The following is a 14,463-nucleotide window of genomic DNA, read 5'->3' as shown; positions in this document are numbered from 1 at the left end:
TTTTTGAGGATTGACGTGTATGGGGTGTGTTTTGATTGATTTCTATAATAACACGGTTTCCTTGTGACCTCACCAGAGTTAAGAGTCGTGGGCAAAGCGAGATCCATGGAGGTCGAGACTCCCGCACCCATACGCTCTAATGGACTAGAGGTGGCGCTGTGTCCCAGGACCGAGAGAGACACTCGGTACCTGAGTGTTCAAACTCATGGGACCAGAAAAGGCTGGTGTCCGGACTCCGGGGACCTGAGCGAGAAGGGAGCTCAGATTCCGAGTTCTTTTTTTTTTTCTTTTTTTTCTTTTCTTCTTCTTCTTCTTCTTCTCCTCCTCCTTTTCTTTAAACTGACAATTTTAGTAAATTTCAAAATCTAAGCAGCAACGTAAATGTGTTTCTTGAAAAAAAGTCCGAGTTTCTTGGAAACTGGAACAGAAGACTGGATTTCGGGTTTCTGGAGAGGGTTTAGTGGGACCGAAGAGGGTTCCGGGTTCAGCGTCTCGGAGTGCATTAATCGTTTCAAATACTGGAGAAGACGAGAAGCGACACGGAGAAATTCTCAGGATAGGTGCAAAAATAGGAGGCGGCTAACCAGGAGGACTGCCCGTGACAGAGGGCGCTGGGAGCAAGAGCTGGATCCAGCACAGAGGCGTGGCCCAGGCGCGGGGGCGTGGCTCCAAGGCAAGGGGCGTGGCCACCTGCGGTTGGAGCGGGACTGGCAAGACTCGGTCTCCAACGGCGAGGTCAACCGAAAGGGGCGTGGTCTGACGGAGCGTGACCGTGAAACGAACGGCCGGCTGGCTCGAGGGGCGTGGCTACCAACGACTAAAGGCGTGGCTAACCAATAGGGGGGCCGGCTAGTGGGTGAGGTCACATGTGGGGGCGTGACCAGGCCGTAGAGGCGTGGCTAGGACTCGCGGAGCTCATTCAACGCTCCAGGTGTCCCGCTTGGCTCGAGACCAGAACTGTTTGGATTTAACAGTCCGTGGACGGCCCGAGTCTGAGAGTCCAGTGACCGGACTGTGATCTAGTATAAAAGCGAGGCCCAGAGGGTGAGAAGAAGGTGAGAAATGAGATCTGGGTATGAATGTGGGGGAAGGAGAGGGATGCGATCCGGGTATGAAGCAAAGCCCAGAAGAGTCGGGCCTGGGAGGATGCACGGGACCTAACACGATGGAGGGGGTGGGAGTAGAAGAAAAAGGGAGAGGGGGAATGGGTTTGGGGGCGGGGGAGGAGTTGCTTGGACAAGGGGTAAAACCTGGGCAAGGGATAGGAAAGGCATGATTGTCTTGGGTGGGGGCTCTGACCCTACCGATGCCACAGCCTCCCGCCCCGCCATGTGGCACACGCTGGTCCTGCTGCTGCTGCTCCCCTCTGCCTTGGTGTCCCCCTCTACTGCAGCCCCGATCCGTGATGCTGACGCCCAGGAAAGCTTCTCGGGTTTCCTAGGCCTCCAGAGACTACTACAAGGCTTCACCCGGCTTTTCCTGAAAGTGAGTGATGGCAGGGGTTGGGGAGAAAAGGTTCCAGAGGAGAGGGACAGGGATAGATGACTGAGAGTTGGAAGGGGTTCGAGGAAACAATGGGAGACAGGTCAGGGCCAGGCAGAAGGAAGAGAGGGAGTCAAAGGGACAGAGAGTAACAGGAAGACCGAGAACTAGAGGGAGGGAGACAGGCAAAGGGAGACAGAAAAGAGACTGAAGAGTGAGATAGAACAGAGACAGTAGGGCATGAGGGGCAAAGATAGGAAGGTAATGGGGCAGAGAATAAGGATGTGGGCAGGAGGTGACTAGTTAGCCCCTAAGGGTCACAAAACGGAGAGGGAAGGGGGTGAAAGGGACATGGCAAGGCCTGGAGGGCACCCTGGCAGGGCTGCAGATGTACTGGGGCGTCCTGAGATCCAACAGCTCACCTGTCCCTCCTCTGGTCCCAGGATGACCTGCTGCGGGGCATGGACAGCTTCTTCTCTGCCCCCATGGACTTGCGGGGCCTCCCTACGAACTACCACCAAGAAGAGAACCAGGAGCGCCAGCTGGGGAACAGCACTCTCTCCAGCCACCACCAGATTGACAAGGTGCCTATGCTGGGAAGTCCCTCCTGGAGTCTACCTTGGATCTCTCATGCTGTAGTGTCTGCTGGGTGGAGAGCAGGGAAGGAAAGCAGTTTTGCTCTCTCTCTCTCTCTCTCCTCCCACTCTCACAGGTGACCGACAACAAGACAGGAGAGGTGCTGATCTCCGAGAAGGTGGTGGCATCCATTGAGGCAGGAGATGGGAGCGTGGAGAGTGACTGGAAGGTTAGGAGAGGCCCCCACCCCAGCCCACCCGCAACCCCGAAAAGTTTTGTCATCGGCTGAAAGGGGCTAACCAGCTCTCAGTAATGAGGTATACACCCTCAGAGTACATCCCCACTCACTTAGTGAACTCCAGAGGGTTTTGTAAACCAAGAAGTGTTTTTAACTCCAGATGCCTGGTAAACTTCACCCTCACAAACATCAGAGTGTGTTTTTACCTCAAAGTACTCGGCAAACCTTTTCAGTATTTTTAAACTCTATCCCAAAGTGGTAAGTCTCTCCCTTATAAACGCCAAAATGTGATATTTTTTAATTCCAACGGTGTTTATGAACCTGAAATGCTTTGTGTATATCACCTTTGCAAACTTTAGAGTGATTCTAATCTCAAAGGACTTTTTGTATCCTAAAATGTTTTAAGAACCTCCAATTGCTTGGAAAAGGCATGCAGTTCTCTCTCTCACACACACACAGGTTTTTATTTTGAAGTGTTTCAAGTCTACAGAAAAGTTAGGGGGAAAGAGTGCAATGATTCTATCTGCATTCCTTTTAGCACAGAGCAGGGTTTCTCAGCCTTAGCACCATCATCATTGGGGGCTGGAGATATCCATGCAGAGGCCATCCTGTGCACTGTCAAATGTTTAACAGCGACCTGGCCTTTACAAACTAGACCAAAGCACCACCCCCACCCCACCAGTTGTGACAACCAAAATGTCTCCAGACTTTGGTTGAGAACCGATGGCCTATATTCACCACTTGTTAACCTGTTACCACTTTTACTCTATTTTCACTTTTGTATTTGGGAACCATAAGACAATGGATTATTACTTTTAAATATATTTTTATTGATCTCAAAAAGGAAGGGAGAGGGAGAGAGAGATAGAAACATAAATGATGAGAGAGAATCTTTGATCGGCTGCCTCCTGCACGCCCCCTACTGCGGCTTGAGCCCTCAACCCGGGCATGTGCCCTTGACGGGAATCGAACCTGGCACCCTTCAGTCTGCAGGCCGACGCTCTATCCACTGGGCCAAACCGGCTACTAGGACCAAGACAATAGATTATTGACATCATGGCACTTCACCCCTAAGTCCTTCAGCAGACTGAAGAATAATGCATTCTTCCACATGACCACAGTACCATTTTCACACCCAAGATACTTAATGTTGATGTCAAATTGTTGTCTCCATATTAATTTGCGAGGGCTGCCGTCACAAAGTACCACAGATTGGGTGGCTTAAATAACAAAACTGGTTGTCTCAAGGGTCCAAGATCAAGGTTGGTTCCTTGTGAGGGCGAGTCCCTTCCATGCCCCTCTCCTGCCTTCTGGGGGCTTGATGACAGTCTTTGGCAATCCTTAGTGTGTAGATGCATCACCCCTATCTCTGCTTCATTTCCATATGACATTCTCCCTGTTTGCATTTCTATGTATAAATTTCCCCTTTGCATAAGAACACCAGCCATATTGGATTAGGGTCCACCATGATGACCTCATCCTAACTGACTAAACCTGCAATAACTCTATTTTCCAACAAGATCACATTCTGAGGTCCTGGGGGTATGGACTTCAACATATAAATTGGGAGGGGCACAATTCAACCCATAACGATCTCCTACATGCCTTCTCAGACCTCTAAGTTATTTTTTTAACACACTTTTATTGATTTCAGAGAGGAAGGAAGAGAGAGAAACATCAATGATGAGAGAGAATTGTCCATCAGCTAGCTGCCTCTTGCTGATGGGTATTAAGCCTGCAACCCAGGCATGTGCCCTGAACAGGAATCAAACCATGATCTCCTGGTTCATAGGTCGGTGCTCAACCACTAACCATGCTGGCCAGGCTCAGACCTCAACTTACTAAAATGCAGACTGATTCAGTAGGTATAAGTGGGTGGGTTGGATCCCACTAATTTGCATGTCTAACGAGCTCCCAGAAGATGCTGACAACACTGGTCCACAACCCACACTTTGACCAAACAGACTATATCAGTCTATATTCAAATGTCTCCAGTGGACCCAAAGCTGTCTATAAGAGCTGATTTGACTTTGGACCAGGATTCAATCAAGAACCACACATTGCAGCTATTTCTCTGGGCCTGGCGCTGAAACGCATCTGAGGCCTAGATGTTATCTCTAGTTTGACCCAAACTCTATCTCTGTGGTCAACAGACCCGAGGCTTTGTTCTGAAGATTATTTGATGCTGGCCAGAACCTTATTGTCCTGAGGGCTTAATGCTTAAGGGAGTGGTCATGCAAGGGCTTGTATGGCAGTCATATGAGGCTATTCTCAGGCCCCTTGTTCCTCCCCTAAGGGAGTCCACCACATGACTAGTGTCCTGCCAGGGAAATAAAGGTCAGGGGAGGGGAGGGTCCAAACTACATGACCAGCAATATGCAAGGGGAGGGGACATCACCTTGGGGGCGAGGTCCCATTCTACAATATTCGTTTCCCCAGTTTAGTCCATTGCTAGGCACACCGGGGCTTATCATTCCTACTTGCACACACCTACCTAACTGCCTGCCACATTCCCCCTCGATGATTCTTGACTCTGAATTCTTTAAGGGAAAGGGGAATAGGGTCTCTTCTGCAGCTGCTTCATGCTGAAGAGGGGCAGAGTTTTCCTTCAGAACCAAGTGGCCCTTGTTCAGAGGAGCGATGAAGCCTGGGCACAGAAGGAGGTTTTGATGGTGTCTAGAGTCAGCAAGGGACAAGAGTCCCACAGTGCCAGTAGGACTTGTAACCTGGTGGAGATAAATTGTATTATAAATCTTTTTTTAATATATTTTATTGATTTTTTTTTATAGAGAGGAAGGGAGAGGGATAGAGAGAAACATCGGTGAGAGAGAAACATCAATTCAGCTGCCTCCTGCACACTCCCTACTGGGATGCCTGCAACCAAGGTACATGCCCTTGACCAGAATCGAACCTAGGACCCTTCAGTCCGCAGGCCGACGCTCTATCCACTGAGCCAAACCGGTTAGGGCCGCATTATAAATCTTAATATTATTAGGCAAAAGCTAAAATGACATGAATCACAACAAATCGTCTGATGAAAGGGAGCATCCAGGCAAGGACACCTGGCTGGCTGGCCTAGATTTCAGATGTTTGCCTTGTCAAAGGATGGGAGAAAAATGAAACATTGTTTTGGAGGCTTGTAGCCAGATATTTAAAAAAACTAGAAAAAGTCAGGATCCAGTTAGGTTTACAGGCGGAAAAATAAAACTTTGAAGACAAGTAACTGAATTAAAGTCTAATATCTACAACAGTATATTATGGATTTTATGAAAACACAAGTTCTCTTCCTAAAATTACCCTCATTTTTATCAAAGAACCATATTAAGACCAATTAATTTACTGTATTAAGTCCAGTTTCAATTTGGCCTGATCATTTGCATAAACACAACAAGCATAGTAATTGATCACATAGCTTTTAAAAATCTGCCTTGCTGGAATTTCATAAGGAATCTCCCGAGTGAGCTTTCATTAGCCTCTCCCGGTGAAGAAGACAAGCCACACAATCCCGATCAGTCTTTGCCTGCACGTTTGTGTGAATTCCTCAATACCTGAGGTCCCCAAAATGTCTTGAGGTTCTCTATTTGCCATCTCCCAGGAAAGCAACCTTCATTCCTTATCTGGAAAGACAGGGCACGAGCCACAGAAATAAAATGAGCAAGGTACCAGGCCGTTTTTTTATGGGGCCTTTATCAGCTTCCAAAGTCAATCCTAATTCCTTAAAGCTTTTCTGATAACAACCAGAGTCTAGATATGTTCCTCTCAATCCTGATATTCCGTTCAAAGTCCTGGCCAATAACATCAAAAAACAACACCCATAGGCATTGCAATTATGGTCATGATTCTTTAGTAATGCCAAGAGCTTTTAATACCAAAGTGCTTTGCACATTTCACACTGCTTCCAGACCTCTCAGTACGTTTAATCCTAAAGTGTTCTGTAATCCCAACAGACATTTTAAACCCCAAAGTGCTTTTGAAACCTCCAAAGTGTGTTTTCAACCCCAAAGTAGTTTATAAACCTCCCAAGTATTTTGAATCCAAAAGTGCTTGTAAACCCAAGTGCTTTGTAAACCGCTAGGCGAGTTTTTAACTCCCAAAGCGGCCTGTAGGTGGCAAACTGAGTTAAATATGCCAGTGGGTCTGAGAGTCCTGGGGTTGTCATTCGGTTTGAGACGATCTCCTTGTCCCTCCTCCCCAGGTACCCAAGATAGAGGAGAAGGAGGCCCTGGTGCCCCTCTCAAAGGCCATGGACAGCTTCCACCCAGAACCCCACCCCCGAGTGGCCTTCTGGATTATGAAGCTACCACGGCGAAGGTCTCACCAGAGTGCCCCGGAGGGCAACCGCTATCTCAGCGAGAAGGAACACCGCCTGCAGGCCATCCGGGACGGGCTCCTCGAGGGGACCCGAGAGGAAGCCCTGCAAAAAGGGACCCAGGGCTCCCCCCACTTCAAGCCGCCTGCCCGCAAGACGCACTTCCTGTACATTCTCAGGCCGTCTCAGCAGCTATAGGTGTGGGGATGGGAACACCTGCATGTACCCACAACCAGACCCCACCCCAAGCTCCATGTGGAAATAAAGTTCTTACATCTAAAAGCACTATCTCCTTTTAAGGATATGTCCCCAAGCCTCAGCTAATCAGGCCATGGCAAGTCCCAACAATAAGATAACTAGGCAGTCATAAAATATTTGAAAATGAAGCATTATACCACTAAAATAATGCACAGGTCAAATTAGTAAATATTTTTTTAAATATATTTTATTGATTTTTTACAGAGAGGAAGGGAGAGGGATAGAGAGTTAGAAACATCGATGAGAGAGAGACATCGATCAGCCGCCTCCTGCACACCCCCTACTGGGGATGTGCCCACAACCAAGGTACATGCCCTTGACCGGAATCGAACCCGGGACCCTTCAGTCCGCAGGCCGACGCTCTATCCACTGAGTCAAACCGGTTTTGGCTGTGTGGGTTTTTTTTAATATATTTTATTGATTTTTTACAGAGAGGAAGGAAGAGGGAGAGAGAGACAGAAACATCAATGATGAGAGAGAATCATTGATTGGCTGCCTCCTGCACGCCCCCTACTGGGGATCGAGACTGCAACCTAGGGATGTGCCCTTGAAGGGAATCAAACCTGGGACCCTTCAGTCCGCAGGCTGATGCTCTACCCACTGAGCCAAACCAGCTAGAGCAAATTAGTAAATATTTTAAACAATGATAATGGAAATGTGACATAAGCTTGTGGAGTGTAGCTCAAGAGGTTCTCAAGTCCAGCCGGTGGCTGTGGAGTCAACCCATGCACCAAAAGGTCACTGGTTCAATACCTGTTCAGGGCACATGCTCAGGCTGGGGACTCCATTCCTGGCTGGGGGGAGGGGGCATGAAGGAGACAGCTGATGATCAAGGTTGATGTTGCTCATCGAAGTTTTGTCATTTTTTAAATATATTTTTATTTCAGAGAGGAAGGGAGAGGGAGAGACCCATCAATGATGAGAAGAAACCATTGATTTGCTGCCTCCTGCATGCTCCACACTGGGGATTGAGCCTGCAACCCAGGCATATTCACTGACCAGGAGTCGAACCGGGACCTTCTGGTTCATAGGTCAGTGCTCAACCACTGAGCCATGCCGGCAGGGCACCTCATTGATATTTCTATCTCTCCCTCTCCCTTCCTCTCTCTCTAAATAAAAACTTCTTTTAAAAAAAAGTTCTCAAAGCAAATTATGGCCTTAAGTGCATATATTAGAAAAGAGGCTAAAGGAAAACTATCACTAAGCACTCATCTCAAAAAACTATAAAAATGTAATTGAGCTGTAACTTAAGATTTAGCACTCTATATGTATGCTATCACTATAAAATAAATTTCCAGGTGGTACAAAATTACCCAGACCTCAAAAAAGAAAGGAACAAGAAATACTACAGCCGAAACCGGTTTGGCTCGGTGGATAGAGCGTCGACCTGTGGACTGAAGGTCCCAGGTTCGATTCCGGTCAAGGGCATGTACCTTGGTTGCGGGCACATCCCCAGTGTGGGGTGTGCAGGAGGCAGCTGATCGATGTTTCTCTCTCATCGATGTTTCTAACTCTCTATCCCTCTCTCTTCCTCTCTGTAAAAAAAATCAATAAAATATATTAAAAAAAAAAAGAAAAAAAAATACTACAGGGCCCTGGCCTGTGTGGCTCAGTGGGTTGAGTGTCATCCCGTGCACTGAAAGGTTGCCAGTTGGACTCCGGTATGGGCACACACACACACACACACACACACACACACACACACAAATACTGAATATAAACTGAAAGAATGAAATTATACTAATAAAGCTAATGGGGTCTACCATTTGCCAGCCTGTGCTAACAAAGCACATGGCAAACATTCTATTGAACTCTTATAAGACCCCATGTAGATATTATTTGTCCCCATTTCAGGGAAAAGGCTGCCTTTAGGGGGATGACGTCACCAGTCTCACAGCGATGGCACTAGGTTTGTCCGATTCCATATCTCTCTTAACCACTCACCCCACCACCTGCCAAGCAGGTTCTTTCCCTGGCCTTGTAACAAGCCACCGACTAACAGCCAAAAAAATAACTATTAAGGATTACCACCTTACGTCCTTGAGGTAACCTAGGAAGCAATTATCTTTATTTCTGGGAGGAAAACTGAGACTCAGAGCAGCCATTGTGCCAAGGTCACAGCTAGGAAGTGACCGAACCAAATTGAAAACCAAGCATGTCTCACTCCAGGCCCACAACCTCCTCGTTATTCTACACTGCCCAGCACTTAGCCATGAATTCCATCCATTCACTCAACTTTTTTTTTAAGTGCCCACACTGGGCAGGCATGCTCTAGCCCCCAAGCAGTCTCCTACTGCATATAGCTCATATTCCCCTGTGGATGACAGAACGCAAATATAGAATGTGTCCCGTTTTAAGATGTGCTGTGAGGACCACTAAAAAGTGGATACTGCCCTGACAGGTTTGGCTCAGTGGGTAGAGCATCGGCCTGCAGACTGAAGGGTCCCGGGTTCGATTCCGGTCAAGGGCATGTACCTTGGTTGCAGGCACATCCCCAGTGGGGGGTGTGCAGGAGGCAGCTGATCGATGTTTCTCTCTCATCCATGTTTCTCTCTATCCCTCTCCCTTCCTCTCTGTAAAAAAATCAATAAAATATATATATTTTTAAAAAGTGGATACTAAGAGCTAGCAGAAAGTTTGAGTGGCTGGGACATCTTTTGTCCCACATCCCCCTTCTTGGGAGTCAATTTTGGATTGAATCTCTCCAGCCGGAAAAGCTGAGACTATTTTGTCCGCATTTTCTCCTAAAAGGAGTGAATGGAACACAGTTTGGGAAAGACCCTCGGGGGTCTAATACGTTGGGACTGGAGTCACAAAAGGGCGTGGGCGCAGGAGTAGAGAGACATTATTGTGACGGCGACGGGCAGCCTGTCGGGAAAGGGAGGGCAGAAAGGCCACGGCTTGGTAGCTAATAAGAGGGGATAAACAAGGAGACTCTCAGCCCAACTCCCCCTTGCTTGAATCTATTTCACCGAAGCCTGGGGACGCTGAGAAGACCCCAGCGCAGTGGACGGCGCCTCCTGCCCCTTTCCCTTAAGGGCGATAATCCCTCCAGCCTTCACCCACTCCGCAGTGCGCGTGCGCCCGCTCCGCTGGGCTGGGCACGCGCCCGAGCAGCCCTACGCATGCGCAGTCTCGCGGTAGCAGGTAACCGACAAGCGTGCACCTTCCCTTGATGTGCGCCTGCGTCAGGGGAGGAGCGCAGCGTGGCGGGGGATAGACGCCGCGCGTGCGCGCCCCGCCCCGCCCCGCCCTCCGCTATCTTTTGCTTTTCCGGCGGGAGTTGCGTACTTGCACCTCCACGCGAGCAACTGCTGGTCGTCGTCCGTCGTTCGTCGTTCGTCGTTCGTCGTTCGTGCCCCTCGCCTGCGTCCCGGGAGTGGGACGTGGCCCCAGGTGCGCCCTGGCTGTGCGAGGTAGCCCTGTTAGAGCCCCTCTCAAAATCCTTGCAAAACCCACAAATCCTGGGGGAATGCCCCCAATATCAGGGCCTCTTCCATATCTTGTTAAAGGCCTTCCTGAAATCCTGACCAAATCCCCTCAGAAATACTGAAAGGAACCCACCAGGAAACCTTATGGATGACCCTGAAATCTTGTCAGAATTTTTTAGAAATTCTGTCAGACTTCTTCAGACCCTGCCAGAGACCCCTGAAATCCCGTTCCACTGCCTCCCCAAATCCTACCACAGACTCTCCAAATCTTGTCAGATACCCCAGAAATCTTGTCAAAATACTGTCAGATTCCCTTCCCAAATATAAGATAGCTCTGAAATCCAGTCAGAGATGCCCCCCAGAAATCTTGTCAGAGACCCCACAGAAACCCAGTAAGATAACCCAGAAATCCAGACCCTGTAGAAATCCAGAGACCACAGAAACCCAGTCAAAGAAACCCCAGAAATCTAGTCAGAGAAATCCAGAGACCCTGTAGAAAGAAATCCAGTCAAAGATACCTTAGAAATCCAGTCAGAGAAACCCCAGAAATTCAGTCAAAGATATCCCAGAAATTCAGTCAGAGAGGCCCCAGGAATCCAGTCAGAGAAACCCCAGAAATTCAGTCAGAGAGACCCCAGGAATCCAGTCAGAGAAACCCCAGAAATTCAGAGAGACCCCAGGAATCCAGTCAGAGAAACCCCAGAAATTCAGTCAGAAAAAACCCAGAAATTGAGTCAGAGAGACCCCAGGAGTCCAGTCAAAGATACCCCAGAAATCCAGTCAAAGATACCCCAGAAATTCAGTCAGAGAGACCCCAGGAATCCAGTCAGAGAAACCCCAGAAATTCAGAGAGACCCCAGGAGTTCAGTCAAAGATACCCCAGAAATTCAGAGAGACCCCAGGAATCCAGTCAGAGAGACCCCAGGAGTCCAGTCAAAGATACCCCAAAAATTCAGTCAGACCCCAGGAGTCCAGTCAGAGAAACCCCAGAAATTCAGAGAGACCCCAGAAATTCAGTCAGAGAGACCCCAGGAGTCCAGTCAAAGATACCCCAGAAATTCAGAGAGACCCCAGGAATCCAGTCAGAGAGACCCAGAAATTCAGTCAGAGAGACCCCAGGAATCCAGTCAGAGAAACCCCAGAAATTCAGAGAGACCCCAGGAGTCCAGTCAGAGAAACCCCAGAAATTCAGTCAGAGAGACCCCAGGAATCCAGTCAGAGAAACCCCAGAAATTCAGTCAGAGAGACCCCAGGAGTCCAGGCAGAGAAACCCCAGAAATTCAGTCAGAGAGACCCCAGGAATCCAGTCAGAGAAACCCCAGAAATTCAGTCAGAGAGACCCCAGGAGTCCAGTCAGAGAGACCCCAGAAATTCAGTCAGAGAGACCCCAGAAATTCAGTCAGAGAGACCCCAGAAATTCAGTCAGAGAGACCCCAGAAATTCAGAGAAACTCCAGAAATTCAGTCAGAGAGACCCCAGAAATTCAGTCAGAGAGACCCCAGGAATCCAGTCAGAGAAACCCCAGAAATTCAGAGAGACCCCAGGAATCCAGTCAGAGAAACCCCAGAAATTCAGTCAGAAAAAACCCAGAAATTGAGTCAGAGAGACCCCAGGAGTCCAGTCAAAGATACCCCAGAAATCCAGTCAAAGATACCCCAGAAATTCAGTCAGAGAGACCCCAGGAATCCAGTCAGAGAAACCCCAGAAATTCAGAGAGACCCCAGGAGTTCAGTCAAAGATACCCCAGAAATTCAGAGAGACCCCAGGAATCCAGTCAGAGAGACCCCAGGAGTCCAGTCAAAGATACCCCAAAAATTCAGTCAGACCCCAGGAGTCCAGTCAGAGAAACCCCAGAAATTCAGAGAGACCCCAGAAATTCAGTCAGAGAGACCCCAGGAGTCCAGTCAAAGATACCCCAGAAATTCAGAGAGACCCCAGGAATCCAGTCAGAGAGACCCAGAAATTCAGTCAGAGAGACCCCAGGAATCCAGTCAGAGAAACCCCAGAAATTCAGAGAGACCCCAGGAGTCCAGTCAGAGAAACCCCAGAAATTCAGTCAGAGAGACCCCAGGAATCCAGTCAGAGAAACCCCAGAAATTCAGTCAGAGAGACCCCAGGAGTCCAGGCAGAGAAACCCCAGAAATTCAGTCAGAGAGACCCCAGGAATCCAGTCAGAGAAACCCCAGAAATTCAGTCAGAGAGACCCCAGGAGTCCAGTCAGAGAAACCCCAGAAATTCAGTCAGAGAGACCCCAGAAATTCAGTCAGAGAGACCCCAGAAATTCAGTCAGAGAGACCCCAGAAATTTAGAGAAACTCCAGAAATTCAGTCAGAGAGACCCCAGAAATTCAGTCAGAGAGACCCCAGGAATCCAGTCAGAGAAACCCCAGAAATTCAGAGAGACCCCAGGAGTCCAGTCAAAGATACCCCAGAAATTCAGAGAGACCCCAGGAATCCAGTCAGAGAGACCCCAGGAGTCCAGTCAAAGATACCCCAAAAATTCAGTCAGACCCCAGGAGTCCAGTCAGAGAAACCCCAGAAATTCAGAGAGACCCCAGAAATTCAGTCAGAGAGACCCCAGGAGTCCAGTCAAAGATACCCCAGAAATTCAGAGAGACCCAGAAATTCAGTCAGAGAGACCCCAGGAATCCAGTCAGAGAAACCCCAGAAATTCAGAGAGACCCCAGGAGTCCAGTCAGAGAAACCCCAGAAATTCAGTCAGAGAGACCCCAGGAATCCAGTCAGAGAAACCCCAGAAATTCAGTCAGAGAGACCCCAGGAGTCCAGGCAGAGAAACCCCAGAAATTCAGTCAGAGAGACCCCAGGAATCCAGTCAGAGAAACCCCAGAAATTCAGTCAGAGAGACCCCAGGAGTCCAGTCAGAGAAACCCCAGAAATTCAGTCAGAGAGACCCCAGAAATTCAGTCAGAGAGACCCCAGGAGTCCAGTCAGAGAGACCCCAGAAATTCAGTCAGAGAGACCCCAGAAATTTAGAGAAACTCCAGAAATTCAGTCAGAGAGACCCCAGAAATTCAGTCAGAGAGACTCCAGAAATTCAGTCAGAGAGACCCCAGAAATTTAGAGAAACCCCAGAAATTCAGTCAGAGAAACCCCAGGAGTCCAGTCGGACCCCAGAAATCCAGACAGACCCCACAAATCCAGAGACGCCCCCAGAGTTCCAGTCAGAGACCCCCTGAAACCCAGACCTTAAATTTCCCAGAAATCCTGCCTGACCCTCCTGCTAGCCTCCCTCCAAAGACCCCGAGATAGAACAGAGCCCCCCTCAGTCCCTCACCCGGAGCTTGTCCCCCCAACCCTGTCAGAGGCTCCCAGCGCCGGCCAGCACCCTTGCACCCCTTCCCCACACAGGTTCCAGGGCCATTGCCCCCCTGCTGGGCCCTCCGGCGTCCCCCAAACCCTAGAAGGGTCTCAGCCGCTTTTTCTAGGAATTCTAAAAGCCGCCAGGAAGTGTGCCCGGCACGGCTGCGGCCCCACCTGGGGCCAGGGAAAGCGGGGTGTGGGGAGCACGTGGTGAGGACGGGAGCTATGCAGTGGGGGTGAGGACAGGCAGGCCCGGGCGACCCTGCTTTGACCATTTATGTGCCCCAGTGTGCCAGTTCAGTGTGATGGGCACCGTTGTCCAGGGTAATTTGCTGTTGTTAATTCTCACCCGAGGATATTTTTCCGTCATTTCAGAGCGGGAGGGAGGGCGGAAGGAGAAGAGATTCCCTTGACCAGGAATCCAACCAGTGACCCTTCAGTGGGCCAGTGCTCTAACCACTGAGCACCGCCAGCCAGGGCGTCCAGTGTAATCATTCATTAATAGCACCCCTTTGGCTTTTAAAAATATCTCTGTTTTTATTGATTTCAGAGAAGAAGGGAGAAGGAGAGGGGGAGATGGAAACATCATTGATGAGAGAGAATCACGGACCGGCTGCCTCCCGCACGCCCCACACCGGGGATCGAGCCCACAACCCGGGCACGTGCCCTGACCGGGAATCGAACCGTGACCTCCTGGTTCAGAGGTCGACACTCAACCCCTGAGCCACACTGGCCGGGCCCCTTTCACTCTTGAAAGTGTCCTGGAGTTGGGATGAGAAGTCAGATGGTTATAATTAATGTAGGCAGGACAGAAGAGGGGGTCCCTAGCTGCTCTAGGGAGTCAAGAAG

At 49.4% G+C, this 14,463-nt stretch overlaps 1 protein-coding gene across 1 annotated transcript; it reads left to right on the top strand.

Annotated features, from left to right (window-relative positions):
- Positions 1 to 184: 184 nt before the first annotated feature.
- DKKL1 (dickkopf like acrosomal protein 1) lies at positions 185 to 6,883 on the top strand. Its single transcript, XM_080644646.1, has 5 exons — positions 185 to 1,055; positions 1,316 to 1,485; positions 1,926 to 2,066; positions 2,195 to 2,287; positions 6,492 to 6,883. The coding sequence occupies exons 2-5, from the start codon at positions 1,330 to 1,332 to the stop codon at positions 6,801 to 6,803; spliced, it is 702 nt and encodes a 233-aa protein (XP_080500772.1). The 5' UTR covers positions 185 to 1,055; positions 1,316 to 1,329; the 3' UTR covers positions 6,804 to 6,883.
- Positions 6,884 to 14,463: the final 7,580 nt, after the last annotated feature.

The sequence above is a fragment of the Plecotus auritus genome, assembly GCF_963455305.1.
Source record: "Plecotus auritus genome assembly, chromosome: 10".
NCBI lineage: Eukaryota > Metazoa > Chordata > Mammalia > Chiroptera > Vespertilionidae > Plecotus > Plecotus auritus.
The sequence above is the reverse complement of the archived record's forward strand: the minus strand, read 5'-3'. Positions and strand labels throughout refer to the sequence as shown.

What these genes read in the sequence shown, in the direction of transcription:
- DKKL1 (XM_080644646.1), top strand. Translation starts at nt 1,330, where the DNA reads ATGTGGCACACGCTGGTCCTGCTGCTGCTGCTCCCCTCTGCCTTGGTG. An exon ending in GCCACCACCAGATTGACAAG is followed by an intron (nt 2,067 to 2,194) that starts GTGCCTATGCTG and finishes CCACTCTCACAG; the next exon opens with GTGACCGACAACAAGACAGG. An exon ending in GCGTGGAGAGTGACTGGAAG is followed by an intron (nt 2,288 to 6,491) that starts GTTAGGAGAGGC and finishes CCTCCTCCCCAG; the next exon opens with GTACCCAAGATAGAGGAGAA.